The following is a 22,413-nucleotide window of genomic DNA, read 5'->3' as shown; positions in this document are numbered from 1 at the left end:
TTTTCAAGAGTCTGTAAAATCGAACATATGATATAATTACAACCGTATTTGATCGACAGTCACAGGACATGAGCTCAGCTATAGTGTTTGTGATAGGTAGCCAGAGTTCAGTGGAATGCATGTATTGTCTAAGTTTTCTGCAGTGAGCATTTACACGTATTGCTTTCATAATCGATCAGGTGAGAACTTTTCAAGAAATATAATCGTCAGAGATTGAAAAAATCTTTAGGACAGGTTCTTACTCTTGAGATGACTCATCAGTGCTAACACATATTGCCTTGATGTTGCTCCTGAAATTTATTCCTAGGAAATATTCCTGATGTAAATTGAATTTTACCCTTATAATAAAACAATCCCTCTCAAATTTCTGCTAACTTTGAAGACTCCAGCTTTTTCTTTGTAAATATGTAATAAAAACTATAATTAGTTTAGCTTGTATTTTTGAGGGAAAATTCTAGAAAGGGAATATTGAGTGGGACCATCCTTTATGGCAGGGTTCTCACAGGTGGTGCTGCTGTCCTTTGGACTGACCTTTCTTAGATGGTCTAGGACAGGAATGAGCCTGTAAAACTCAGCCTTCACCCTGGGACAGGCATGGATTCGAGTACCAGCTTTACCATATATTAATAATAATGCCCTTCTACCCCTGTTAGGCACATCCTGTAACTGCTCTTGGGTTCAGTAGCTAGTGATGCTATTGTGAGATTAGAGATAGTGCTTATCATAATTTGCCTGAATAGCACCTACAGTTAGTTACCATTCAAAACATGTAGCAATTTTATAAGATAATCATTAGATTCTAAAGGTATAAACATATTGACTCTTTTTCATAGGTTGAAAACTTGTGCTGATAATTAGTTTATTAGTATATTTCACATTGTCTCCCTAGATGTTGACTTATTTCGCTGCATTTGAGGTATTCTTTGAAGAAAATTTGCCGAAATTATTTACTCATTTCAAGAAAAACAACTTAACTCCAGACATCTACCTAATAGATTGGTAAGACTGTTTTCTGTGGTTTTCCGTGTTTTCTCGTCCCCTGCCCGCTTTCCACTGTCCTCATGGTGAGCTTCTTCCAGGGCTTATCTGAATTCCCATGCCCTGCTTCCTGGCTTCCTCTCTGCCCTGCCCAGGAGGTGCCAGCTATCCTCCAGAGCCTTGCTCTGCTAATCATGTCTCTGCACTGTGGGCTTCCTTTTACTACCTGGCCCTTCTAGATTCCTCCAGAGAAAGATGATGTCTTGGACCTGTTTGTTTTCAAAGTGCTGTTTGTCCATCTATAAACAGATGAGATGTCTGTAGGTGGCAGGTATGTGCCAGGCCCTCTGCCAAGTGCCTGGGGTGGTGATGAGCAGGATGCAGTGCCCACTTGCAAGGAGCTGCTGCTGCTGTGGAGAGGCCTGGGTCCTCCCTGCAGAGGGAAGGAGGAGGTGCTAGACCTGGCCTAGGGGTCAGAGTCCACTGAGGAAAGGCATGGGGGCGGGAGGAGCAATGTGTGGGGTCCCAGAGAAGCAGCAGGTGGGTGGGTGGGGTTGGGCTTACATCAAGAGGCCAAGGTTGGGCAGGGGGAATTTGGGAGCCAGGTTGTGGCAAGTCTCAGAGGCCATACTAAGGGATTGGGCAGGATTTGGAGGTCACAGGGGCACTTGAAGGCCTGTGTTGGGGCACAAGTGAGTTTTGAGTGACTTGCGAAGCAGGAGTTCCTGGGGAAGAGAGACCAGCAAAGGGCAAAGGAAGTGGTAAGGAGCAGGGAGTTGGTGGGTTCCAGGAACATGCTGGTCTTGATGTCAGACAATTGCTGGCCTCATGGTCCAAGCCTAAGCATCAGAGCTGAGATCAGAAATGGGGGCAGATCTGGGTTAGGACTCAGGAATTGTGAGGTATCTGTGGACTGTCTAAATAGAGGCCTCCTGAGACCCACAGTGAGAAGTTCAGAGAGTTTGCTGGAGCCGTACCCAAGGCACAGCTGTGTACAGAAGGGAATGGGGTTGCTGAGAAAAGGGTGTGGCCGTCACCCCAGAGAGTATGCCAGGTTGCGGGCCAGGTGAGAGGACCAGGCACCTGAGTGAAGGGAGGAGTTGTACCTCAGGATCCAGCAGCCCCTGCAATGACCCCAGGGTCTTTCATACTGCCTGCGGCCTTGTGATGGCCGTGAAGCCCCTCCATGCCCTGTGCCCTGCTTGGCCCATGCGGAACCCACAGGATAAACCTTTCAGGGCATTTCAAGACAACACCCCCAAATTGGGAAGGGGCTCTGCAGAAGAGAAAAAATGCCATAATGAAGAGAGGGTGTTTGGCTTGACCCCGCCCCCCTTCTTCTGCCCCCTGTTGTGATTAGGCTTTTTATATTGAAACAGGGTCTGGCTAAGTTTCCCAGAACTTATAGTCCTCCTGCCTCAGTCTTCCAGGTAGCTGGGAGTGCAGGTATGTACTATCACACTCTGCTAGGAAGTACATTTTATATGGTGACCCTGTGTGCAGCCTTGTGTGCAAAAACTTAATGTGTATGTGCCAAGAACAAGAGTTCCATGAAGCGACTTAACCCTAATGTGGGGAGTGTTCTGAAGCTTTGTCCCCCAAAGCTTCTGTTAATGCAGGATGCTCTGAAGTGTAATGATTGGCTTGTGAGAGATGCAACCTCATCAGCCCATCCAGTTTGAGGACTGGGTGGTGATATGGTCTTGTGGGACATGGCTGGAGAAGGTGGGTCACCAGGGGCATGTGCTGGAAGGGAGCATCCTCCCTGCTTTCCTCTCTCTGCTTCCTGCTGCCATGAGCAGGGTGGTGCTTCTCCACCGTACACTTCTGCTGTGATGTTTTGCCTCTGCTTGGGCCTAGGGCAGTGAACTTGGCCCGCTGTGGACTGAACCTCTGAAACCATGAGCCAGAATAAACCTTTCCTCCTCTAAGCTGTCCTTGTCAGCATATTGGTCACAACAGTGAAAAGCTGGCTAGCACTACCCCTCACTTTCTTCAGGAGGCAAGAGGGCTTCTAGAAAATGCAGTCCAAATGTCATCCACAATGAGGCCACACCCTCTGATGGAGCCCACCTGTCACACCGTGGGACTCTTGGTGTGTGTAGCTTCTGTCTTTAACACTGAGACTGTTCTGGCTCCACTCACTTTTTGTGTGCATGAGGGTTAGGAGGTTGGAACTTACAGCTGAAGCTACAGGGACCAGTGTTGCCATGGAACAGTTGTGAGGCCATGGATTAGCCACAGGCTGGGATGCTTAGCTGGTCTGTCTGGCTAAGTGTTTGGGGCACCTTCATTCAACAAATGATGGTTTCTCCCTACACCCTTGAACGTTGACTGTGTGGGAGGCCCCTTGCCATCCCAATACTGTTCACTTGACCGTGAACCCTCACCCCACAGATTCCTGGGTCAGGACTGGGACAGGAAGAGGATTTTGGGAGGGGAAGGGTCCAGACAGGCCCAGATCCTTCTGCATCTACTCAATTAAGTTGAAGGCTTCTACTTGAGTTTTGGGATTCTAGGCTGGGGGCCAATACTGTCTAGCAGGGGGCTGGGGGTAGCTCAGTGGTAGAGCACTTGCCTGGCATGTGTGAGGCACTGGGTTCAGTTCTCAGCACCACATGAAAATAAATAAGGCCGGGAGTGGTGGTGCATGCCTATAATCCCAGCAGCTCAGGAGGCTGAGATAGGAGGATTCCAAGTTCAAAGCCAGCTTCAGCAATGGTGAGGCACTAAGCAACTCAGTGAGACCCTGTCTTTAAATAAAATACAAAATAGGCCTGGGAATGTGTCTCAGTGGTCAAGTACCCCTGAGTTCAATCCCCACTACCAATAAAACAAATAAATAAAGGTCCATTGGCAACCCAAAAAAAAAAAAAAAATATATATATATATATATATATAATTTTTTAAATTAATATATGACACCAGAATGCATTACAATTCTTATTACACATATAGAGCACAATTTTTCATATCTCTGGTTGTATACAAAGTATATTCACACCAATTTGTGTCTTCATAAAATGTACTTTGGATAATAATGTCCATCACATTCCACCATCATTTCTAACCCCATGCCCCCTCCCTTCCCCTCCCAGCCCTCTTCCCTATAGAGATCGTCTATTCCTCCCGTGGTCCCCCTCTCTACCCCACTGTGTATCAGCCTTCTTATGTCAGAGAAAACATTCGGCATTTGGTTTTGAGGGATTGGCTAACTTCACTTAGCATTATCTGAAAAATATATATTAAAAAAAGAAATGTCTAGCGAACTTTTTCACCCTGATTGCAGAAGGAAGTATTTCACTTCATCTTATTTATTTTTTGGTACTGTGTATTAAACTCAGGGGCATTTTACCACTAAGCTACTTACCCAGTCCATTTTATTTTTTATTTTGAGACAGGGTCTTGCTAAGTTTCCCACAATTTATGGTCATGCCTCAGTCTTCCAGGTAGCTGGGAGTGCAGGTGTGTACCATCACACCCTGCTAGGAAGTACATTTTACATGGTGACCTTGTGTGCAAAAACTTAATGTGTATGTACCAAGAACAAGAGTTCCATGAAGCGACCTGACCCTAATGTGGGGAGTGTTCTGAAGCCTTCTGTTCTCGTATTGATTACCAGCCCTCACTGACTTCACAGTCCACTGGTGGCTGGGTGGGTCATGCCCAGAGGACAGCTCTGCCTCTTCTGTCCCAGCCAATGGGTGGCTATAATTCTAGGTGTCCACCTGAAAAGAAAGCTCCAAGGGTTTCCAGAGCTGAGGGTTTTATTCTGTGATGAGATTGCTGCTCACTGCACCTCCATGAGGCCCCTGCAGGGCCGGTTTATTTTTGACGAAATCTGCACCATCTGCGTTTGCAGTGCCAGCGCTGGGCACACAGGACGTCCTCAGTAAAAACTGTTTAAGTTGAACGTGGCACAGGACACATATATTTTATGGTTTTTTTTTTTCGTACTGGGGATTGAACCCAGGGGTACTTTACTACTGAGCCACATCCCAGTCCTTTTTAGTTTTTAGTTGAGACAGAGCATTGCTAAGTTTCTGAGGCTGACCTCAAATTTATAATCCCCTTGCCTCAGTCCCCAAGCTGCTGGAAGTATAGGCGTGTGCCACCATGCCTGGCTCTTGGCTTCTTTAGTCAAGCTGTGTCTGTACCTGGAAGCTGTGTCTCCACCTTACAGAAGAGGTGGGTCCGTAGTGATCAAGGTTGTCTTTTGGGTGCTGACAGTTAGGTGAAAGCTCCATCAGAAGCAGGTGAGCAGTGAGGAAGAAGCAAAGGTCAAGAACAGACCTTGCTCAGGCCTGGCCTTGAAGCTCCTGTTTGGGAATCGCACACTGAAGGTACCCTGTTTCTGAGCACAGAGGAGGTCCCTGAGGCCCATTCTCCCTGTGTCTCCCCTGTAGTACGTGGTCCAGGTTGGTCTGACTCAGATCCTTGCTCCCCTTCCATCACGCTTCCTTCCTCTGAAGCTGTGTCTGCACCTGGAAGCCCTGGGCCTGTCTTGGGTTGCATGTGCCATGTGGTTGGCACTGTGCACGTGCCTGTGGTGTGACCACCCCAGGGCTAGAGCAACCAACTGCTTGGGTGAAAGAGCCCTTTTCTTCTCTCCATGGCAAAGCCTGAGGGCACCGTGCAGTGTGGCCTCAAGTGTCCTGGGTGTGCTCTGCAGTGCTCAGATGAGAATGCTGCAATTCAGGTAGGAGAAGTGCCCTTCTCTGCTGTCTGTCCCCAGAGCCTGCTTCCCTCCCTCCCACCACCAGCCATACTGAGCTGTTAGCTTTGTGGGTTACTCCTGTGTTCCCAGAGCCTGGACCCAGGTCAGCTCATGTCCTGGGCACAGGCACACCTATTCTTCCTAGGCCTTCCTTTGGATAAGCCGGTGGGACATGGCTGGAGGAGGTGGGTCACCAGGGGCATGTGCTGGAAGGGAGCATCCTCCCTGCTCCTCTTTCCTCTCTCTGCTTCCTGCTGCCATGAGCAGGGTGGTGCTTCTCAACTGTACACTTCTGCTGTGATGTTCTGCCTCTGCTTGGGCCCAGGGCAGGGAACTTGGCCCACTGTGGACTGAACCTATGAAGCCATGAGTTTGAAGCCTGGCCGAAGCCCACTCAGCTGTTTGCACTCCTCCTTGAGGCTCGCAGGGAGGTGGTTTTGCTGATGAGGGCTCTTACCCAGGTGTGCCTTGCTTCTCTTTATCATGTGGACGTGGGGATCAGAGCCGGGGCTTGTCACCTGTCTTTGTCCTCCCACAGGGCTTTGAGTGGCCAGCTGTCTAGGGTCCACACTCTGGGAGGACTGGCACAAGGTCATTTAACTTGCAAAATATCTCCCACTGCTGCCTAGTGGCATGATTTTTTTGGAGGCATAAGTGGATTTTATGATAGTCTTAATTTAATCAAAGTATCAAGTGGTACACTCCATATTGTGCTTATTAGTGGCTTTGGCAATGGTGTTTACCTAGAAAGCCTATCATTACATGGATTCCCACCTTACAGAGGAGGTGCAGGGCAAGTGGACTCCCAGGAGATAGCTGTCGTTTCCTGCACGGGGTTCATGGGTGGCTCTCAGCTTCTGGGCCAGAGGTCTGCCCAGGACTTGGGACTCCTCAAGTGCAAGCACTGCTTTGCCATCAGCCTTCTCCAGAGGGATGGAGCCTCCGGCATGCAGGAGGTGTTAACTGAAGCCTATTGGCTAAGCTTCATATTCTGCTTGGTGCTGGGGCAGAGAGGAGAGTGCATGGGCTTGGGGCATTATGGACTGCACTGCCCTCAGGACCAGGCAGGGCATCTCAGGTTTGGTGTCTGCACCTTTGCCTTTGCTTAGTGCTGAGTCTATGCCAGTAGTGACTCTTGAGTAAGTTTCAGAGTCTGCTGAGGCTTAGTGGAGACTTCTTACCTAGCACACTTGTTCCTGGTCTCTGAGTTTCTTAGGAACACAGGGATCCCCAGGTGCCGTGAGGTAAAGGATGAAGCCAGGATACAGCTGGATACTGGGGTGTCAGGGCCTGAAAATCCCAATCTCAGTGTGACTTCATGATGACTGAGGCTGCTAGGTGACTTTTACCCTTTTATTTTACACTGAAACCTGCTTTTCCACCACCTTCCTTTCTTGGTAGTTTCCTCCTCTGCCACATAGGGTGAGACTGCGCCTCCTCGAGAGGCTTTAGGGAGGAGGTGTGGGGTGGTACCCAGCACAGCAGCGAGCAGTCACTTGCCCTGTGTAGCCTGGGCAGCTTGAGGCAGACCAGGGTCCCTCTATTGCAAGGACACTGACTGCCTTCTGTACTGCTGGCTCCTGAGGCTTTGCCCCATAGCTGCTTACAGTGGCCCTGAACTCTCTCTGTGCCTCCCTAGTGCCCCATTTCCCTTCTGCTCAGGTAGGCAGCTGGAAGAGATGTGGCTGGAGAGGAGAGTCTACCTGTATCCACACATGTGGGGAGGTGGGTGCACATGGATTGGTCTTTCTGTCTTTTTAATAAGCCCATAGCCACTCTGTTGGCATAGCAACACAAAAATCCATTGTTGTGCATTACTTGGACCTAAACGTGCTGTATTTGATACACAGCGCAGTAATATGCAGTGCTCCAGGTTGGGGTAGGGAACAAACATTTCTTGGGAGACAGAAACCCATGGATTCTCTCTTCCCACTATGGGGAGAGCAGGAAGGGGGCCTGGCAGACTGCCAGGGATTCCTGCTCATCCCTGTTCCCACACAGTCCTTAGCTGAGGGGAGGCTGAGGCCAGGTGGTGGGGAAGGGGTTCTTGGGCCAGTGTGTGGACAGCAGCCCTTCAGTTCATTGGGTCAGCTTCCCTGGCTGGGTTTCTGTGGGAGCTGGACTGAACCTGGTATCTCCTTCCCAGGCAGTGGCCCGAGCCCAGCAGCCCTTTACCTGAGACTTCCAGGTGAGGGTACTGTGTAGCTGCTTTCTGAGAGAGTGCTTCAGTGTCCCATGTGCACCTGGCTCCTGTGTTTAAATGTGGTTTAAAATACAGCTGAGCATCTGAAAATTACTGGTTCGAGGCACAGGCTTTGTAATCTGCCAGGCTCTGGTCTGATCCGTTCAGCTGTCTCTTTGCTGTGCGGGAAGCAGGTGGCTCCTTGGCACTGCAGCTCCCTCAGCATAACTCTTCACTTGTTGGACTGTCTGAAGACAACTGAATTAATGAAAAAGATTAGCACAGGGCTTTTTGCGTTGGGGTGGCCATTATTGAGGAATGAACCTATGGCTGCTTTATCACTGAGCCACATCCCCCCAGCCCTTTTTGAGACTGGGCATCACGAAGTTGCTGAGGCTGGCCTTGAAATTGTGATCCTCCTGGCACAACCTCCTCAATCACTGGGTTTACAGGCATGCGCCACTGCGCCCTGCCTTTCTCACTTTTTAAAATACAATGTTAACAAGTCTGTTCTGGGCGGAGTTGAGAGCAATTTGAAGATTGAGGAAACACAAGATCTCAAGACCTTTCTTGAACTGTGCTTTCTAGACCCAGTGATGACAGTGTTTTCTGTTTTTGTGATGGTAAGAAGCTTAGGACAGAGCTACTTGACACTAAAGCGAGTTCCCTGCAGCAGAAGCCCTGCAGTGCCTGGCAGAGGGAGCTTTGGGTCAGGGCCACTTACTCCTGGAGGTAGGTACTGCTAGTGAGACAGCTGAGGCTGCAGGCAGGGGGTGTCCCACATGCCTAGGACAGACTCTTACTCCACAGACACACAGTGGCCCTCAGCTCTGCTGTCTTCAGGATACAGGGTTTCCTATGGCCTCTGCCTCCTGCTTGTCATCTGAGTGGAAAGAAATCTCAGTTGTTGTGCCTGTCTTCCCAGAGTCTCCTAGAATTTTCAGCTACTGGCAGGCCTGGCCGGTCATGGATGTGCTAGGTGCTCACCCTTGGCCAGGTGCTCCTCCGCATCCTGGCAGAGCCCTGCAGGGTGTGGTGGGCTCAGAGCCCACTGCATCCTGTGGTTTGCAACAGATGGAGAATCTGTCCTGAGACGTGAGCAGACCTCCCATGTGAGGAGCTTTCTGGTGGACTGTGTCATCACTAAGTTAGGTTGCACTGCAGAAGTTTAACGGCACTCCCTTTTGCCCAAGGGAGGCCTCAGCCTGTGTCCAGCATCTGGAGTCCAGGCACATCAAGAGGTGTGGGTCGACTCTGGAACTTTCAGGAGAGCATCTTGCAGGTGGGAAGTGGCTGTCTCCACCCACATGGGAATCACCCCACAGAGGTGCTATTGCTGGTGGCAAGGTATAGAGTGCCACCAGTACTTGGAGAATTCTGAAGCAGACAAGGCTTGGTCCACCCATTTACTCATTCAGCAGAGATTGCCACAAAGCACTAGGTACTGAGGCTGGTGGGGAGGGCAGAAACATGCTGCATCCAGGCTGGAGGGCATCAGGCTGTTTCCAGAGTGGCCATCTGGAGTCCCCTGGTGACATAGGCCCCTTCCAGGTTAGAAATGTGTTAACAATGATAGAGTTGGTACCCAGGAATGTATGGTTATGTAATTTGTACTGTGATTAGCCTTTTTTTTTTTTTTTTTTAAGAGAGGGTCTTGCTAAGTTTCTGAGGCTGATCTCCAACTGATGATCCTCCAGCCTCAGTTTCCTGAGTCTCTTGAGATTATAGGCGTGTACCCCCAAGCCTGACCATTTATCATATTTTTTAAAGGAACATATGCCTTTATTTCACTTTTTCATCTGACAGTTTTCTTCGTACAAGTTTAAGATCTGTGTTTTGTAATCCATAGTCAAGCTGATTGGGAAATGCTACTTTGCTCTTTGCTGGCCCCTGCTGGGAGGAAGCTGCCCTCCACCACAGGCACACCCTCAGGCCCACCTGATGCTACTGTATGAGCAAGCGTCCTGTGTGTTACCCGTCCTGCCCAGCCCCACCACAGGAGGCGTAAAGTGGGTGCTGGCTAGCTGCCTGTTGCAGCAGGAGCATTGGGCATTGGTGGTGCAGTTGCGTGGTGTTTCAGCGTGTTTCTGGGAAAGGGGAGCTCAGCCTGCATGGTGGACTCAGGCTGAGCCCCAGCCCCGTTCTATAGGTAGGGACTAACTCAGGGCATTCTTCATGGTTCAGGCTAGAATTGAGAGTTCTTTCTTTGTACCATTCCAAACTTGAAGCTCTCTCACTTTCCCTAGGATCTTCACCTTGTACAGTAAGTCTCTGCCCCTGGACTTGGCCTGCCGCATCTGGGACGTGTTCTGTCGGGATGGGGAGGAGTTCCTCTTCCGAACGGCCCTGGGCATCTTGAAGCTGTTTGAGGACATCCTGACTAGGATGGACTTCATCCACAGTGCCCAGTTCCTGACCAGGCTGCCCGAGGACCTGCCAGCAGATGAGGTGTTCGCGGCCATTGCTACAGTCCAGATGCAAAGTCGGAACAAGAAGTGGGCACAGGTAAGCAGTCTCCTTCTTCTTCTGGTTGTGGGGCTGGCACTACAGTATAACCTAGGGAGCATGCTGCCCATAGTGCTGAGAAACAGTTCTTGGGCTGCTGGCGAGGAGAGCTGGGCGGCCTCCTGGCTCTGCCTCAGGTTGCTCTATGGGTTCCTGCCTGTTGGAGATCGTGGAGTGCCCCCTCCCCTGCATCAGTACTGGGAGCTCAGAGCTTCTATGAGGCCATGCAGTACTCTTCACATGCCCCAAAGCATTTTATAAATTAAGCCCTAGACACTAGACAGAGCAAAAGGGACTGGCTAGCTGGGCCGCCTGGGAGCGGCGTGCCCTGTGCAGCTTGATCCACCTTGCAGATCACAGAAAGAGAAGTCACGGTTGCCTGAAGAGGCCCCGTCCCTTCCAGGTCTTCCTTCCATTGTGCTGCTCTGGCCTGTGGTTTCTTCTGCATTCCTCCAGGCTCCCATGTAGGGCTTACGCCAGTGGGATTGATGGGTGTTGTCTCACTCCACGTTTTAGCATACTTAAAAGGAAAAAAGGAAGGAAAAAAAAAAAAAACCTGACTGACTGTATTTCTCGAGGTTACCTGAGTACCAGGCCCAGCTGGTGGGTCTGGAGGCTTACCCTTCCCCATACGGGCCAGCTGTGCCTGTTATGGACCTGACTTTCTTATTAGTATATGACTTAAAATATTTACAAAACTAGGACAGTGAACCCCACATGACAGTCATCAGCCTCGTATCTGTGAAGGGGGACTGTTTCAGTGCCCCTCCCCGTGCCCCCCAGTGTTCTGCATGCAATATATCCACTGTCATGTTGTGTCTCCAAACCATGCTGGCTCTTGGAACATAAATGTTCACAGCACTGCTATCACCCAGAAAGTCCCTGATGCCTTCCTGTCTTCATACACTAGGTATTGTGCTGAGAATCAAGGTTCTGACTGGGCCAGACAGCATAAATGGATCCACGGTCTCACTGATGAAGATCCAGATAGGGTCCTTGCCCTGATTGGCCCGTAGATCTTTGTCTTATACCATCTTTATGCAGCTCCACCTTCTTCTCTTCTGTCCCTTCCCACCCTTCATTTGTGTGGAAGGCAAGCCCTTTGACCTACAGCAAGTCCAGAGCCTGTACTTGGTCACTCTAGGACAGTTATGGTTGAGGGGTACAGAGGTTTCTTCTTGAGGTACAAAAGTGTTATAAAATTAACTGGTGATATATGCCCATTTCTGTGAATATCCCCCAAAGCATCAAATTGCACACTTTGAAGGGTGAATTGCATTTCAGTAAAGCCGTGTAACGGCCTGCCTAGCTGGTGGGGAGGCCTGGGTCTGGCTGGGCTGCGCCAGGTGTCAGGGCAGGAGCGACTTCTCTCTGGCTGATGAACCGATGGACGGTGTAAGGGCTGTGGCTAGAACATTTCCAAGAATTTTAAGCCATGACTGTAGAGCAGTAGGCCATGCCGGGCTGCCTGAACTCTGGGCATGCGACTGCACAGGCTGAATGCCCCTGAAGCTGACCCTGTGTGTGAGGAAGTCTTTTGGAACCTTCTGTGATTTGTTGCTTCCATAGTTTTCTAAAGCCTCAACAGAAAAGTCGGGGCCTTTGTGTTTTGGTGCCCGGGATTGAACCTGGGGGCACTTGACCACTGAGCTACATCTGCAGTCCTCTTTATTTTTTATTTTGTGACAGAGGCTTGCTAAGTTGCTTAGGGTCCCATTGAGTTGCTGAGGCTGGCTTTGAACTTGCAATTCTCCTGGCTCAGCCTCCTGAGTCACTTGGATTGTGGGGTGTGTGCCACTGCACCCAGCCAAGACCTTTCTTAATGGCCTTTGTTCACAGGCAGGGCTGTCCCTACCCTGATTTCACATCTTGTGCATTCAGGGCTTACAGGTCTTTCCTGCAGCTTCCTTCCCTGGTACTTCCTGTGAAAGAAGCTCTCCTGCCCTGCACAGGCACATGCACATGCACACGCGCCCACTGCTTGAATAATCCCCAGCATAGTTTCAACCCATAAAAGAGAGGAGGCAAAATGGCAGAATCTGGGTGGAACCCTTCCATGTGTGCTCTGTCACTGACATTATTGGGTGGTCACAGTGCCCTGGAATGAGTTTTAAAGTAAAGGTGCAGTGCATTGAGGGCAGTGGAGGGAGCAGCACCAGGGCCAGGCTCTGGCGGCCTCTGAAGGGAGGCTGTGAATGGGCTTTGGTTTCTTGGTGATGAAGGAAGAAGCCGGCAGGAGCAGCATTGTCCTGTGGGGCTGAGGGAAGAGACTATCCCCATGACCCTGCTGTGACATTGGTGTTGTGGCTGGTCAGCATGAGTGTAGGAAATGGCCCACGTAGGAAAGAGGACCCAGAGGGTGGGAAAGTGCCTAGTGGGCCAGAGGGTGGGAAAGTGCGGAGTGGGCGGAGTTGGAGGGGCTGCCCTGGGGGTGGCTGCCATCATGGCTGCGCTGCCTTGCTCTGCTGTGCTCTGCTCTGCGCTGCTCCGTGCTGCTCCGTGCTGCTCCGTGCTGCTCCTGCTCAGCTTCTGCTCAGCTCCTGCTCAGCTCCTCCATGCCGGTGCTGCGCTGAGCTGCGCTGAGCTGCGCTGCGCTGCTCCACTCTGCGCTGCTCTCGTGGGTGTCTTGGGAACAGTGCCTCTCGGGGATTAACCACAGTAGTCTTCTCTGTGCTCTAGGTGCTGGCTGCGCTGCAAAAAGACAGCCGGGAAATGGAGAAAGGAAGCCCGTCCCTCAGACACTGAGGCTGCAGATGTGACCCCCACTGGCACTGAGGCAGGTCTCAGGCGGCACCTGTGTGCTCTCAGACCCACCCCGGCAGTGGCAGCAGAGGAGCAGGCATGCTCTGTTCATGTTGATTCCTGACGCTGGAGTTGGCCTTAAACAAACAGCAAAATCCAGGCTTAGCCTTAAGCAGCTCAGGGGCTGGTGCCCTGGGGGCTGCAGCCAGCCACTGCGCTTTCTGCACAGGTTAAAGACAGGGCAGTGGTTGATCCCTCCTCCTTCTTTGTTTCAGCAAAAGTCAATTAAATTGTAATGCTATTATGCCAGCCACTGGAAAGTACATTACAATTTTTTTAGCCAAATGCATGAGAAATATTATTTTGGGAGATCTCAGAGATGATACTGGCTCATATTTTAGATGAGAGGAATTGCTGATTTAGTTATTGAGATGATCTTTCCAGAACTGGAGGCCATGAGTTTGAAACCTGCCTACCAAGACAGCATAACAGGAGATGGGCACATGGGGAGTGTTGCTCTTGGGCTCCCTGGGAGTCCACATGACCTTTGTATTAACACTTGACCATGTTGCCTTGACAAAATCACAGCAGGAAGGCCGACAGTGCACGTTAGGTTTCCGTGGGAACCTGCCTCCCAGAGTCCTTGGAGCTGTGGTGAGAAGCCGGAGCAGGGGACTGTGTGTGCAGAAGGGGCCTGTGGCAGCAGAACACCCCCGGGAGCTGATGTGAATAGCCTCCTTTAAAGAACAGGGTGGGAGAAACTTTGGATTGCCCCTCGCACCTGCTTGTTTCCAGGGAGGCTGAGGATGACTGTGTGGTCTGGAAACCGAAGCATGTGAGGGGTTTGCTCCTGGGCTCTGCAGAATCCCCACTTCACTTTTGTCATGAATAGCTGGACTGTCCTAAGTGCCAGGGACCCCCTGACACACCTGGCTTTCCAAGGTGTTTCACAAACCACCATGAGGACAGAGGAGCGAGCAACACGTACTTAACAACCAGTCTTGTCAGAATTCTCATTGTCTGGACCATGATCCCTTTCCCATTTTAGCTGATTTTCCCAAGTTTATTGTCAAAATTTTTATTCTTGCTTTTCCTTGACTATTTTGAGAACTTTGTATAAGAAATTTGACTTCCCAAATTCACAGAAATGAGCAGTTTTTGCATGGACTAGTCCAACGAGAGATGGAAACAAGTTCCCACCTGGTAACCCATTATTAGCATATTGGCCTTTGGGGGTGCAGACAGGCCAGGCTCAAGGACACAGCCAGAGTCTGGAAGTGCTGGTGTGGTCTGCACTCACCTTTCTTAGCCATTTCTCCCACCCCAGGGGACAGCTCCTCGTTGAGGGAGGCCCTGGTGCTGTACCACATGCAGCAAGGAGGCTTGGGGGTGGGCCTATCCTGATGAACTTTCTGCATCTGCCCTGCCTGCTGGCCATATTTCAGGTGCCGCAGCAGGTTAGCAGGCCAGGGTCATGTGCACACCCTCTGTCCTACTCCATGTGTCCCTCTTCTTGGAACCTCCCCTCCCCTTGCATTCTCCTGTGAATTCTCGAGGGAGGTTCTAGAGCATGATGGGTCCCACAACACCTCAGCCTTGGAAGGCCGCCTTGCCTGACCTCGTGGACGAGGTGCCATCTTCGCCTGTGGTCCTGGTGGCCTCCAGACCCAGCCATTCCTGACATGGAGGTATTGAATGTAGTTAGGCCAGTGGCCTGTGCACTGTCTTCCTTGCAGATGTGCGCAGTTGCGTGCGTGATGAGGGTGTTCTGTTCTTTGAAGATGTATATATTTTCTTACTGTACATAACGATGCTCCTTAGATCGTAGAGAGGTGAGGAGCAGGCTCCGGCCCCACCCTCGCCTTTGCTTGTCAAATGGCCCGACATCAATCTGCAGTGTACATGAAGGTTCAGACCAGGCTCCCTGCCAGTCTGGGGCGTTTGCCACATCTTCAGTCCAGACAAGGTTTTGGGGGGCCTGTTAAGGGATCATATGAGTTCCAGGTGTCCCCTAAGAGGTTGCAGAGTTCCAAGTCCTGTCCAGGGTCCTGTGGTCCTCTGGGCAGAGTGCTGTTAGCAAGCACAGCATCCTGCTTCTCTGAGGCTGCTGCTTAGGTGACCTGGAAACACTGATGTGCTGCTCTCTTGGAAGTTTGCACTGTCCACCTCAAGGGCCAGGGACTTTCTGTACCCCAGGGCTTGGGGTCAGCAGCAGCTTGCCCTTTAGACCCAAGAGCCACCTCCAGAGTCATTGAGATCTCATTTGGGAACACTGTTCACTTCAGAGGTACTTTGTAACTGCTCGGCTTCTGAGTTTTAAAGAGCTGCTGATAGGAACTCCTGATAACATTGCTGCAGATTATGTTTTAATGGCTCGAACAGTTAACCTCTGACTTTATTTAGTAAAGTGTATCAAACTAGGACTTTTTGAATTGTAAATATGTGGTTTTATTAAATAAAAGTCATGTAAAATTGTTACTTACATTCTCTGTAGTTTGGTTTAAAATTGAGGTTCTTCCTTGAAGCATGGCAGAAATTTGAGCATCTGCTGCTTTGAAATCCACATCTAGGCTTGTTCATCAAAAAGAGGATGCAGCCGAGGGTCCCTCTCTGCTGTGCTGGAGGGGCCCCCCTGTGCTGCCGCTGCTCTTCAAGCCACCCTGCTGTGACCTTCACCACCCCTGCGCATGTCACCACTCACCCCAGTGTGCAGCAGGCACTCACTGTGTGCCAGCCCCTGGGCTAAGGGCTCCTTGCAATTCCTCAGAAGCCTGTGAGTCAGGTGCTGTGACCCAGTAGGGTGGTGGCAGGGCCTTCTCTGTGGGGCAGGGTCAGTAAAGCTGTTCTCGAGATGGTGGAGAGGGCTGGAGGGCCAGGAGGTACTTAGACCCCAGCGGAATGAGTGCACCCACAGGCACTCAGAAGGGTGCTCAGACACAGAGCCACCTTCCATTGAGCCAGTGACTTCTCTCTGCGCCCCTGTCCCTGCAGGCTTTGAGGCAGGCTGGCTAGCTGCAGGGTAGTGGACAGCAGGCACTTTTGCTGAGAGCTGTCTGGCTGCTCTGGCCACACCGGGCACTGGGCTAAGCACTGTGGAAATTAAATTTAATTTCATTTAATTTCCACAGCAGCTTTGTGGAAGATCATTGTCCCCTTCCACACATGTGACACAGAAACGTGGTTTTCTCAGGCTGCTACTAGGTGGTGGCAGAGCAGGACTCAGGCACCCTCTGGAGAGATCTCGTTTGCTCTGGGACCTTCGGGAGCCTGGCTCCTTAAGTCCTGGTGGGGACACTTGCATCATCTGTGCACGGCCTGCAGGGCAGCTGGAGGCTGATGGAGGGAGCTGTGGATTATGAATGCTAAAACACGATGGGCAGACACTTGTTCCTGGGCACTGTACACCTGGGGAGTGGGGCTGACAGTTCAGACACCATTCCAAAAGTGTGGAGCCTGCCACCAAGGCACAGAAGGGCCAACACACAGGCATGGCACCCACACAGTGTGGGGGCAGGTACACCCCCGCTGTATTTTGGGAGGAGCTGCTGGTCTCCCGGTGGGAAGGGAGGGGGCTGGCCAGCAGAGGGATACCTCAGAGACAAGACCAGTCCCCTCAGACAGGACTATGTTAAGATGTGGAGGGACTTCGGTTTTCAGGGAAATCGTGAGACCCGCATTGTATGGTGCCAAATATGTGCTCAGACATTTGCTGATGATATTCAGGCTCTTGCCTGGAACTTGGCTGAGAAGTGTCCAGATATCTCTGAGAGGCTCAGGGCGCCATCTAGTGCCTGTCCTGCTCCAAGGCTCCTCTGAGCACCGCTCCCTGCAGCCAGCCTGCTCTGGGATGCTGATTCCCTTCCTGGGCAGGTTCACACCAAGGCCAGGTCTCCCTGGATCAGCTGAAGCCCCTTTCCCAGGTGCCCACACCTTGTGGGACATTCTGTGCAGAGTGAGGATAACTGTCCTCTGCTCCGACATTACAACAAAATGAGCTACCCGTGGACTTGGAAGCCTGGCTCTGGACCCCAGAGCCTCAGTTCATCTTAAGCGGTGTTCCTTCATCTTTTTCCCCTGCTGTGTGGCTCCTGGTAGAAAGGCTTCAGCCAAAAATAAAGCTGAACTTGAGGTGCAGTTTGGGTAGATGTTAAGAACAGACCTTGGGGTTGAATCTTATACCCACCCATTGCCATTAGGAGCTCTGTGACCTAGTCCTCATTTTCTTTTTCCACAACTGAAGGTTTGGAAGAGGACCCGGCTCCTATCCACTGGCTTGTGAAGATGAAACAAAAACAAGAAGCTGAACTAACTCTACCATAAAAACCCCAGAAACATCGGGTGGGTTGCTAGAATCATTCCCTTAACAGTATTTAGTATCTTACACTCTTGAACTTATGAATTTAAAAAAAACTGAAATTATCTCCCAATTTAAATCCATGTTAATTGTGTAGAATTTGGGAATACAGGAAAGAAAATTAAAATTCCTCTAATTTTATCATCGGATAAGGGATACTGTTTTCCTATTCTGCTTTTTTCTATAAATGCATTTCCCCATTTTACAGATGAGTTCATTGTCCCAGGCTGGCCTGATGCCAGAGTCTTCACCCCAGGCTGGATCTTTCTAGATAGGCCTGTGCTCACCCATGGCAGCCTTTGGGGAGTGTGATCTTACTTCTTAAAACCAATATGTAAATAGAAACTAGAGGACCTTTGAGAAGTAGTAGAGAAAGTGCTGCACAGTTCCCAAGAGCCCTGTGGTCCCTTCCATTCTTGCATTTGTGGGACTCATCACAGTGGTGCTAGCTGGAAGCTTAAAAGTGAAAAACACTTAAGTCAAGGTACCAGAGCTGCCGTTGTCTTATGGGTAGGCTCCCACACCAGGGCCAAGACAGAACCAGGGCTACAGACAATCTCTTACGGTTACATAATGTAAAAATCTCAAGTGCAGGAAGTCACCATAAATGACTTCCACTTAGCAAAGGTAAATGTTTCCTTCTCAGGGGCCCTGGCCTCTGCTTAGGTGGGCACCTGATTTACAAAACTGTCCTATAAAATTGAAGGGGACACTTGGGATTTATACCTATTAAAAAGGTTTAGTTTCAACAAAAAAAGAAAAAAAGGAAAAAAAGAAAGAAAAAAAGGTTTAGTTTCATGTAGCATCTTGCTCACAATGTATTTTTCAGGCCTTTGCTCGTGGTGCTGTGGATCGAACCCCAGGCTTCACACATGCTTGGCAAATAATCTGCCGCTGAGCCCCAGCCCCAGCCCCAGCCTTTGCTTTTAATACTCATAAAGATAACCTCTGTGTGACAGTCCTGTCCTGTGGATCATCTGCATTGGGACTGTCCACAGTCTACCTGCAGTGTTTCTTGCTTTGACTACAAAACTGCCCCTGCCATATTCCCTCCTTGGTTTTACTTTTGAGAGGATGGTCTTTCTTCCTGTAATTTATTTTTGAATCCAACACAGGGCTTAGCAGTTTCTGAGACATAACATTCAAATAAGGTTTATTTTCAGAATGTGAAGGAGATGGGTTAATACATTAGCATAATGCCAAACCAACTGCTGGCCTCCAGGGACCTAGATCTCAGTGGGGGGTAGAAGCCTAAGGAGGCCCTCTCTGAGCAGGGACTGCATGCTGGGTGGGCCACAGACAGCGCTGCGATACCATGCTGGGGGTCATCTGTGGACTTCTTCCTTCAGAAGTTACCCTAGGAAACAGTCTGTGGAGTGTTGCTCTTTGCTGGTGAAGCATGGCCCTGTAATCTGATTGGAACCACAGGAGGTGGGCCACAGGAGGGGGTGTATCTGTCCAGCAACCTGAGGACATTGGTGACTTACTCTGCAGTCCTTACTTGGTCATTTGCAGCTTAAAGCTTTCTGCAGCTGGGCTGGGATCCACTTGTCACAGGGTTCCAAGCTGCAGGATTCGGCTGGGCAATGCTGTTGGTTCAAAGTCAGCTGAGAATACCTGCTCTCTCTACAGTACACCAGAGAGACAAAGGACAGCATTATCATGAAAGCCACTGCTTGGTCAAGACATGCAGCACTGTTGACCCTTCACCAGGAGGCTTCCCCAGCAGCAGAAGAACCCAGTGGGCCTGCACTGCTTCTAGCTGGAGCCACGAAGAAGAGAGTTCTGTTGGCAGGGACTTACTGCTCCACTTGGCCTTGATGGACAAGGGGAGAAGGAAGACTCATCACAGTAAGGGGAGGACGGCAGTGGAAATCTAAGCTTTTTACTGCCTGCCTCAGTACATGTGTGTGACATCAGAGAAAATAGTGTACTCAAGCCATGGAAGTTAGGAGTTTTAATTTTCCTCTACCTCACAGGGAATATACTTTAGAAAACGAAATCATGTCATCAAAAGATAAAGCAGTGGCAACATTCTCAGCCACTGAGCCACCTGCCCTGAGTGGGGTTTCTACCAGTCTTCAGAGGCACCCAGCACCAAAGACGGATGGTCTTCCTATGACCTGTGAAGTTTAGGAATGAGCGAGCACCCTGTTGCCATCAGAGAGTACTCGGCTGGGTGCAGAAGGCTGTCGTATGTGATGGCAGCAGCCACCATTCACAGTCTTGCACCTGGTAAAACCAATGGCACTGTTTTGTTTCCCCTGGGTAAAAACATGCCACTTTTATTTTTTTAAACAGATCAATGCAGTTTTTTCAGAGGATCCAAGGAAATGTTTGATTCTAATGGAAAACCGTCATCAAGACAGAAACATAAATGGTGAGAAGACTGAGCTTTCTTCCACTGAAAAAGTATAAAGACAACCAAGCATTGGCTTCCTTTCCTGTTTCCTGGAGAGAGAGGGATGGATGGATGGACAGATAGATAGATGGATGGATATTTACATGCCAGAAGCTAGTACTGGCTACTGACAAAGCAAGATCAAGGGGATTTTGTGAGTTTCTAATTGAGACAGTAATTCATGACTACACAGCTTAATAAATCCAAAGAGAATTTAATAATTTGCTTAAGCACAGATTTTTCGGTACTCTGCCCACTTGTTGAACTTCACCTACTTACACATAGAAGAGGAACAGTGTTCTTTAGTACTAAGTTACTGAAATTATGGAATTGTTCAACTCTTAATTTTTAGTTTTTCCTGAGAAGTCACGTTACATTAAATCACTCCATTTTTGTTTCTCTGGGTCTATTGCTTCATCCCATGTAAAATTGCTAACCCAATTTTGTGGTCAGCACTAGTTTTGAAGCTGAAAAATGAGAAAAACATCATGGTTCCTAAACCAGAGATCATAGGCCTCTTAAGGATAGCAACAAGGGAAAGTAAAAGTGGATGAGACAATGTTTTGCTGCCTCTATTCGTCCACCATATCAGGGGGGGAGGAAGGCTTTGGCTTCCCTGATCTTCTGCCTCATACCTTTGCAGGATAAAGTAAGCCCAGCGTGATGGCGCTTAAGGGATTCTAGGCGCTGGTTGAGTAGTTCAGTCTTGTCCATCTTTTCTTCCAAGTCCCGAAGCAGTGATTCCTTGCCCAGAAGGCCGCACTTCTGGTTCAGCTTGATGTTGTCACCCCTCAGGCTGTCTCGGGCTTGCTTGGTCTTGGTCAGGATGTCCCTTCCTAGAGCCACCTGAGCCTCAATTTCCAAAAGCTGTGCCTTTCTGCATGCATTCTCCATATCCATGAAGTGCAGCTTTTCCTTCACATGGGTTATTATCTGCACATTGTTGGTCACCTTGTTGCGCAGTTTTAAAAGTTCCTCATTTCGTTCCTCCACTTTCTCGTTGAAGGTCTGGTTCTCAATCTTAAGCTGTTCAAAATCAATGAGGAGCAGACCTTCAGTCAAGTCCTCCTGGGCCTTCATTCTGGTTTCAAAATGCGACAGGCTTTGCTTCAGCTGCACATTTTCCAGCCGCACAGCACTCATCTCCTTCTCCTTTTTATCCTCCAAGGCCTGGATCTGCTCCACCTCCCGAAGTGCAGCCTGGCGCCCACCCCGCATGCGGCAGCTGCCCATGGCCTGCATCACCACCTGCTTCTTGAGTGCCTGGAATCGGTGCCACTCCTTCTCTACCCTGGCCACCTTCTCCTGGCACTGCTGCTTCAGCTGGGCCAGCTCCTGGTGATACCATTCCAGGTCATCGGCCTCTTGCTTCTTCATGTCCTCCAGCATGGCCAGGTAGTGCAAATATGCCTGTTCTTTCTCGGGGGCCTCGGGCTCTGGGCCCTTATCTGGCGCCTCCACTGCTTCCACGCCCTTCTTCTTGCGCAGCACCTCACAGATCTTGTGCTGAAGGTACACATTGTAGCGCTGATAGCGGTTCCGCTCTACCACCAGGGTGTTGTACTGCTCCAAGAGCTCATTGCGAAGCTGCTGCTCCTCCAGTTTCTGCACCTCCTCCGACCACTCTTGGTCGTGGTAGTCTACTGAGCCCAGTAGGGAAGATTTCTGCCTTTCCTTGCTTTTCTTCTTTCTTTCAGCACTCTCTACCTTACTCTCCTCCTCCTCTTCTTCCTTCTCTTCCTCTTCCTCCTCTTGCTTAGGTTCCTCTCTTTCAGTCGCTGGGGCTGGAGCAGCATCCTCGCGGGTAGTGGATAACTGCACAGAGTCCCTAGACAGGGCTTTCTTCTTAGTCGTCGTCGTCGTCTTTGCCGCCGCTCTCTCCTCCTCTTTGTCCTCCTCCTCGTCCTCCTCCTCCTCCTCTTTCTCCCCCTTCTCTTTCTCCTCCTTCTCTACTTTTTCCTCCTTCTCTGTAGCCTCCTCCGGTTCTTCGGGCCTGGTTTCGGATTGCGGCTGGGCCGTCGCTTCTTCGGGCTCAGGTTCGGGTTCGGGCTCGGGCTCGGGCTCGGGCTCAGGTTCAGGCTCTGGCTGCTTCCCCGTCTCTCCTAGCCCGTCCTCATCCGCGGCCTCGGTGGCCGCCGGCCCTTCTGGCGCCTCGGTCGGCTCGTCCTCGGTGGCGCCTGCCTCCTCGATCTCTACCAACCCAGCCGCCTCCGCTGCCTCTGCCTCAGGCTCAGGCTCCGAGGTTTCGGCGGGGCTCTGGAGGTCAGAGGTGGCCTTGGTCCCAGAGACGAGGCTTTCCCCATCTCCGCTTTGGTCCAGAGAGTCCCCAGCGCGCTCGGAATCCCCTTCCATCTCCGACCACAGCTTCCAGGCCTCGGTCCCGGGCTGAAGCTGTTAGGTTTCCCGGGGCAACCGGGCGCACGCGCTGAGCCCCACGATTGGCCAAACACTATTTGGCATCCTGCCCCTCCACCCCACCTCCGGCCAGAGTCGGCCAATAGGAGGCCGCGAGAGGGGCTGATTGGACTTGGGCG

The 22,413-nt window shown here is 50.5% G+C and overlaps 2 protein-coding genes across 7 annotated transcripts in view; one reads left to right on the top strand and one right to left on the bottom strand.

The window, feature by feature from the left end:
• Window positions 1-20,041, top strand: part of Tbc1d14 (TBC1 domain family member 14) — a 109,234-nt gene extending 89,193 nt beyond the window's left edge. For 4 of the 6 annotated variants that reach the window (XM_015481930.2, XM_048784125.1, XM_048784127.1 and 1 more), the window contains 3 exons: window positions 890-999; window positions 10,124-10,382; window positions 13,062-13,469. In XM_015481930.2, the coding sequence (XP_015337416.1) occupies window positions 890-999; window positions 10,124-10,382; window positions 13,062-13,127 (435 nt within the window). In that variant the 3' untranslated portion in view covers window positions 13,128-13,469. Of the gene's footprint in view, window positions 1-889; window positions 1,000-10,123; window positions 10,383-13,061; window positions 13,470-17,364; window positions 17,635-19,779 lie in introns of those variants that run through there. The other 2 variants (XM_048784124.1, XM_048784126.1) reach the window with 2 other exon arrangements.
• A 32-nt stretch (window positions 20,042-20,073) lies between these two features.
• On the bottom strand, window positions 20,074-22,346 carry Ccdc96 (coiled-coil domain containing 96). The gene has a single exon (XM_015481721.2). It carries the CDS (start codon window positions 22,229-22,231, stop codon window positions 20,468-20,470), a length of 1,764 nt encoding a protein of 587 aa, XP_015337207.1. The 5' UTR covers window positions 22,232-22,346; the 3' UTR covers window positions 20,074-20,467.
• Window positions 22,347-22,413: the final 67 nt, after the last annotated feature.

Source organism: Marmota marmota, unplaced genomic scaffold (genome assembly GCF_001458135.2).
Source record: "Marmota marmota marmota unplaced genomic scaffold, marMar, whole genome shotgun sequence".
Classification (NCBI taxonomy): domain Eukaryota; kingdom Metazoa; phylum Chordata; class Mammalia; order Rodentia; family Sciuridae; genus Marmota; species Marmota marmota.
This window is presented reverse-complemented; position numbering and strand designations above follow the sequence as displayed.

Excerpts from the sequence above, each read along its gene's own strand:
- Ccdc96 (XM_015481721.2), bottom strand. The coding sequence starts at position 22,231 with ATGGAAGGGGATTCCGAGCGCGCTGGGGACTCTCTGGACCAAAGCGGA.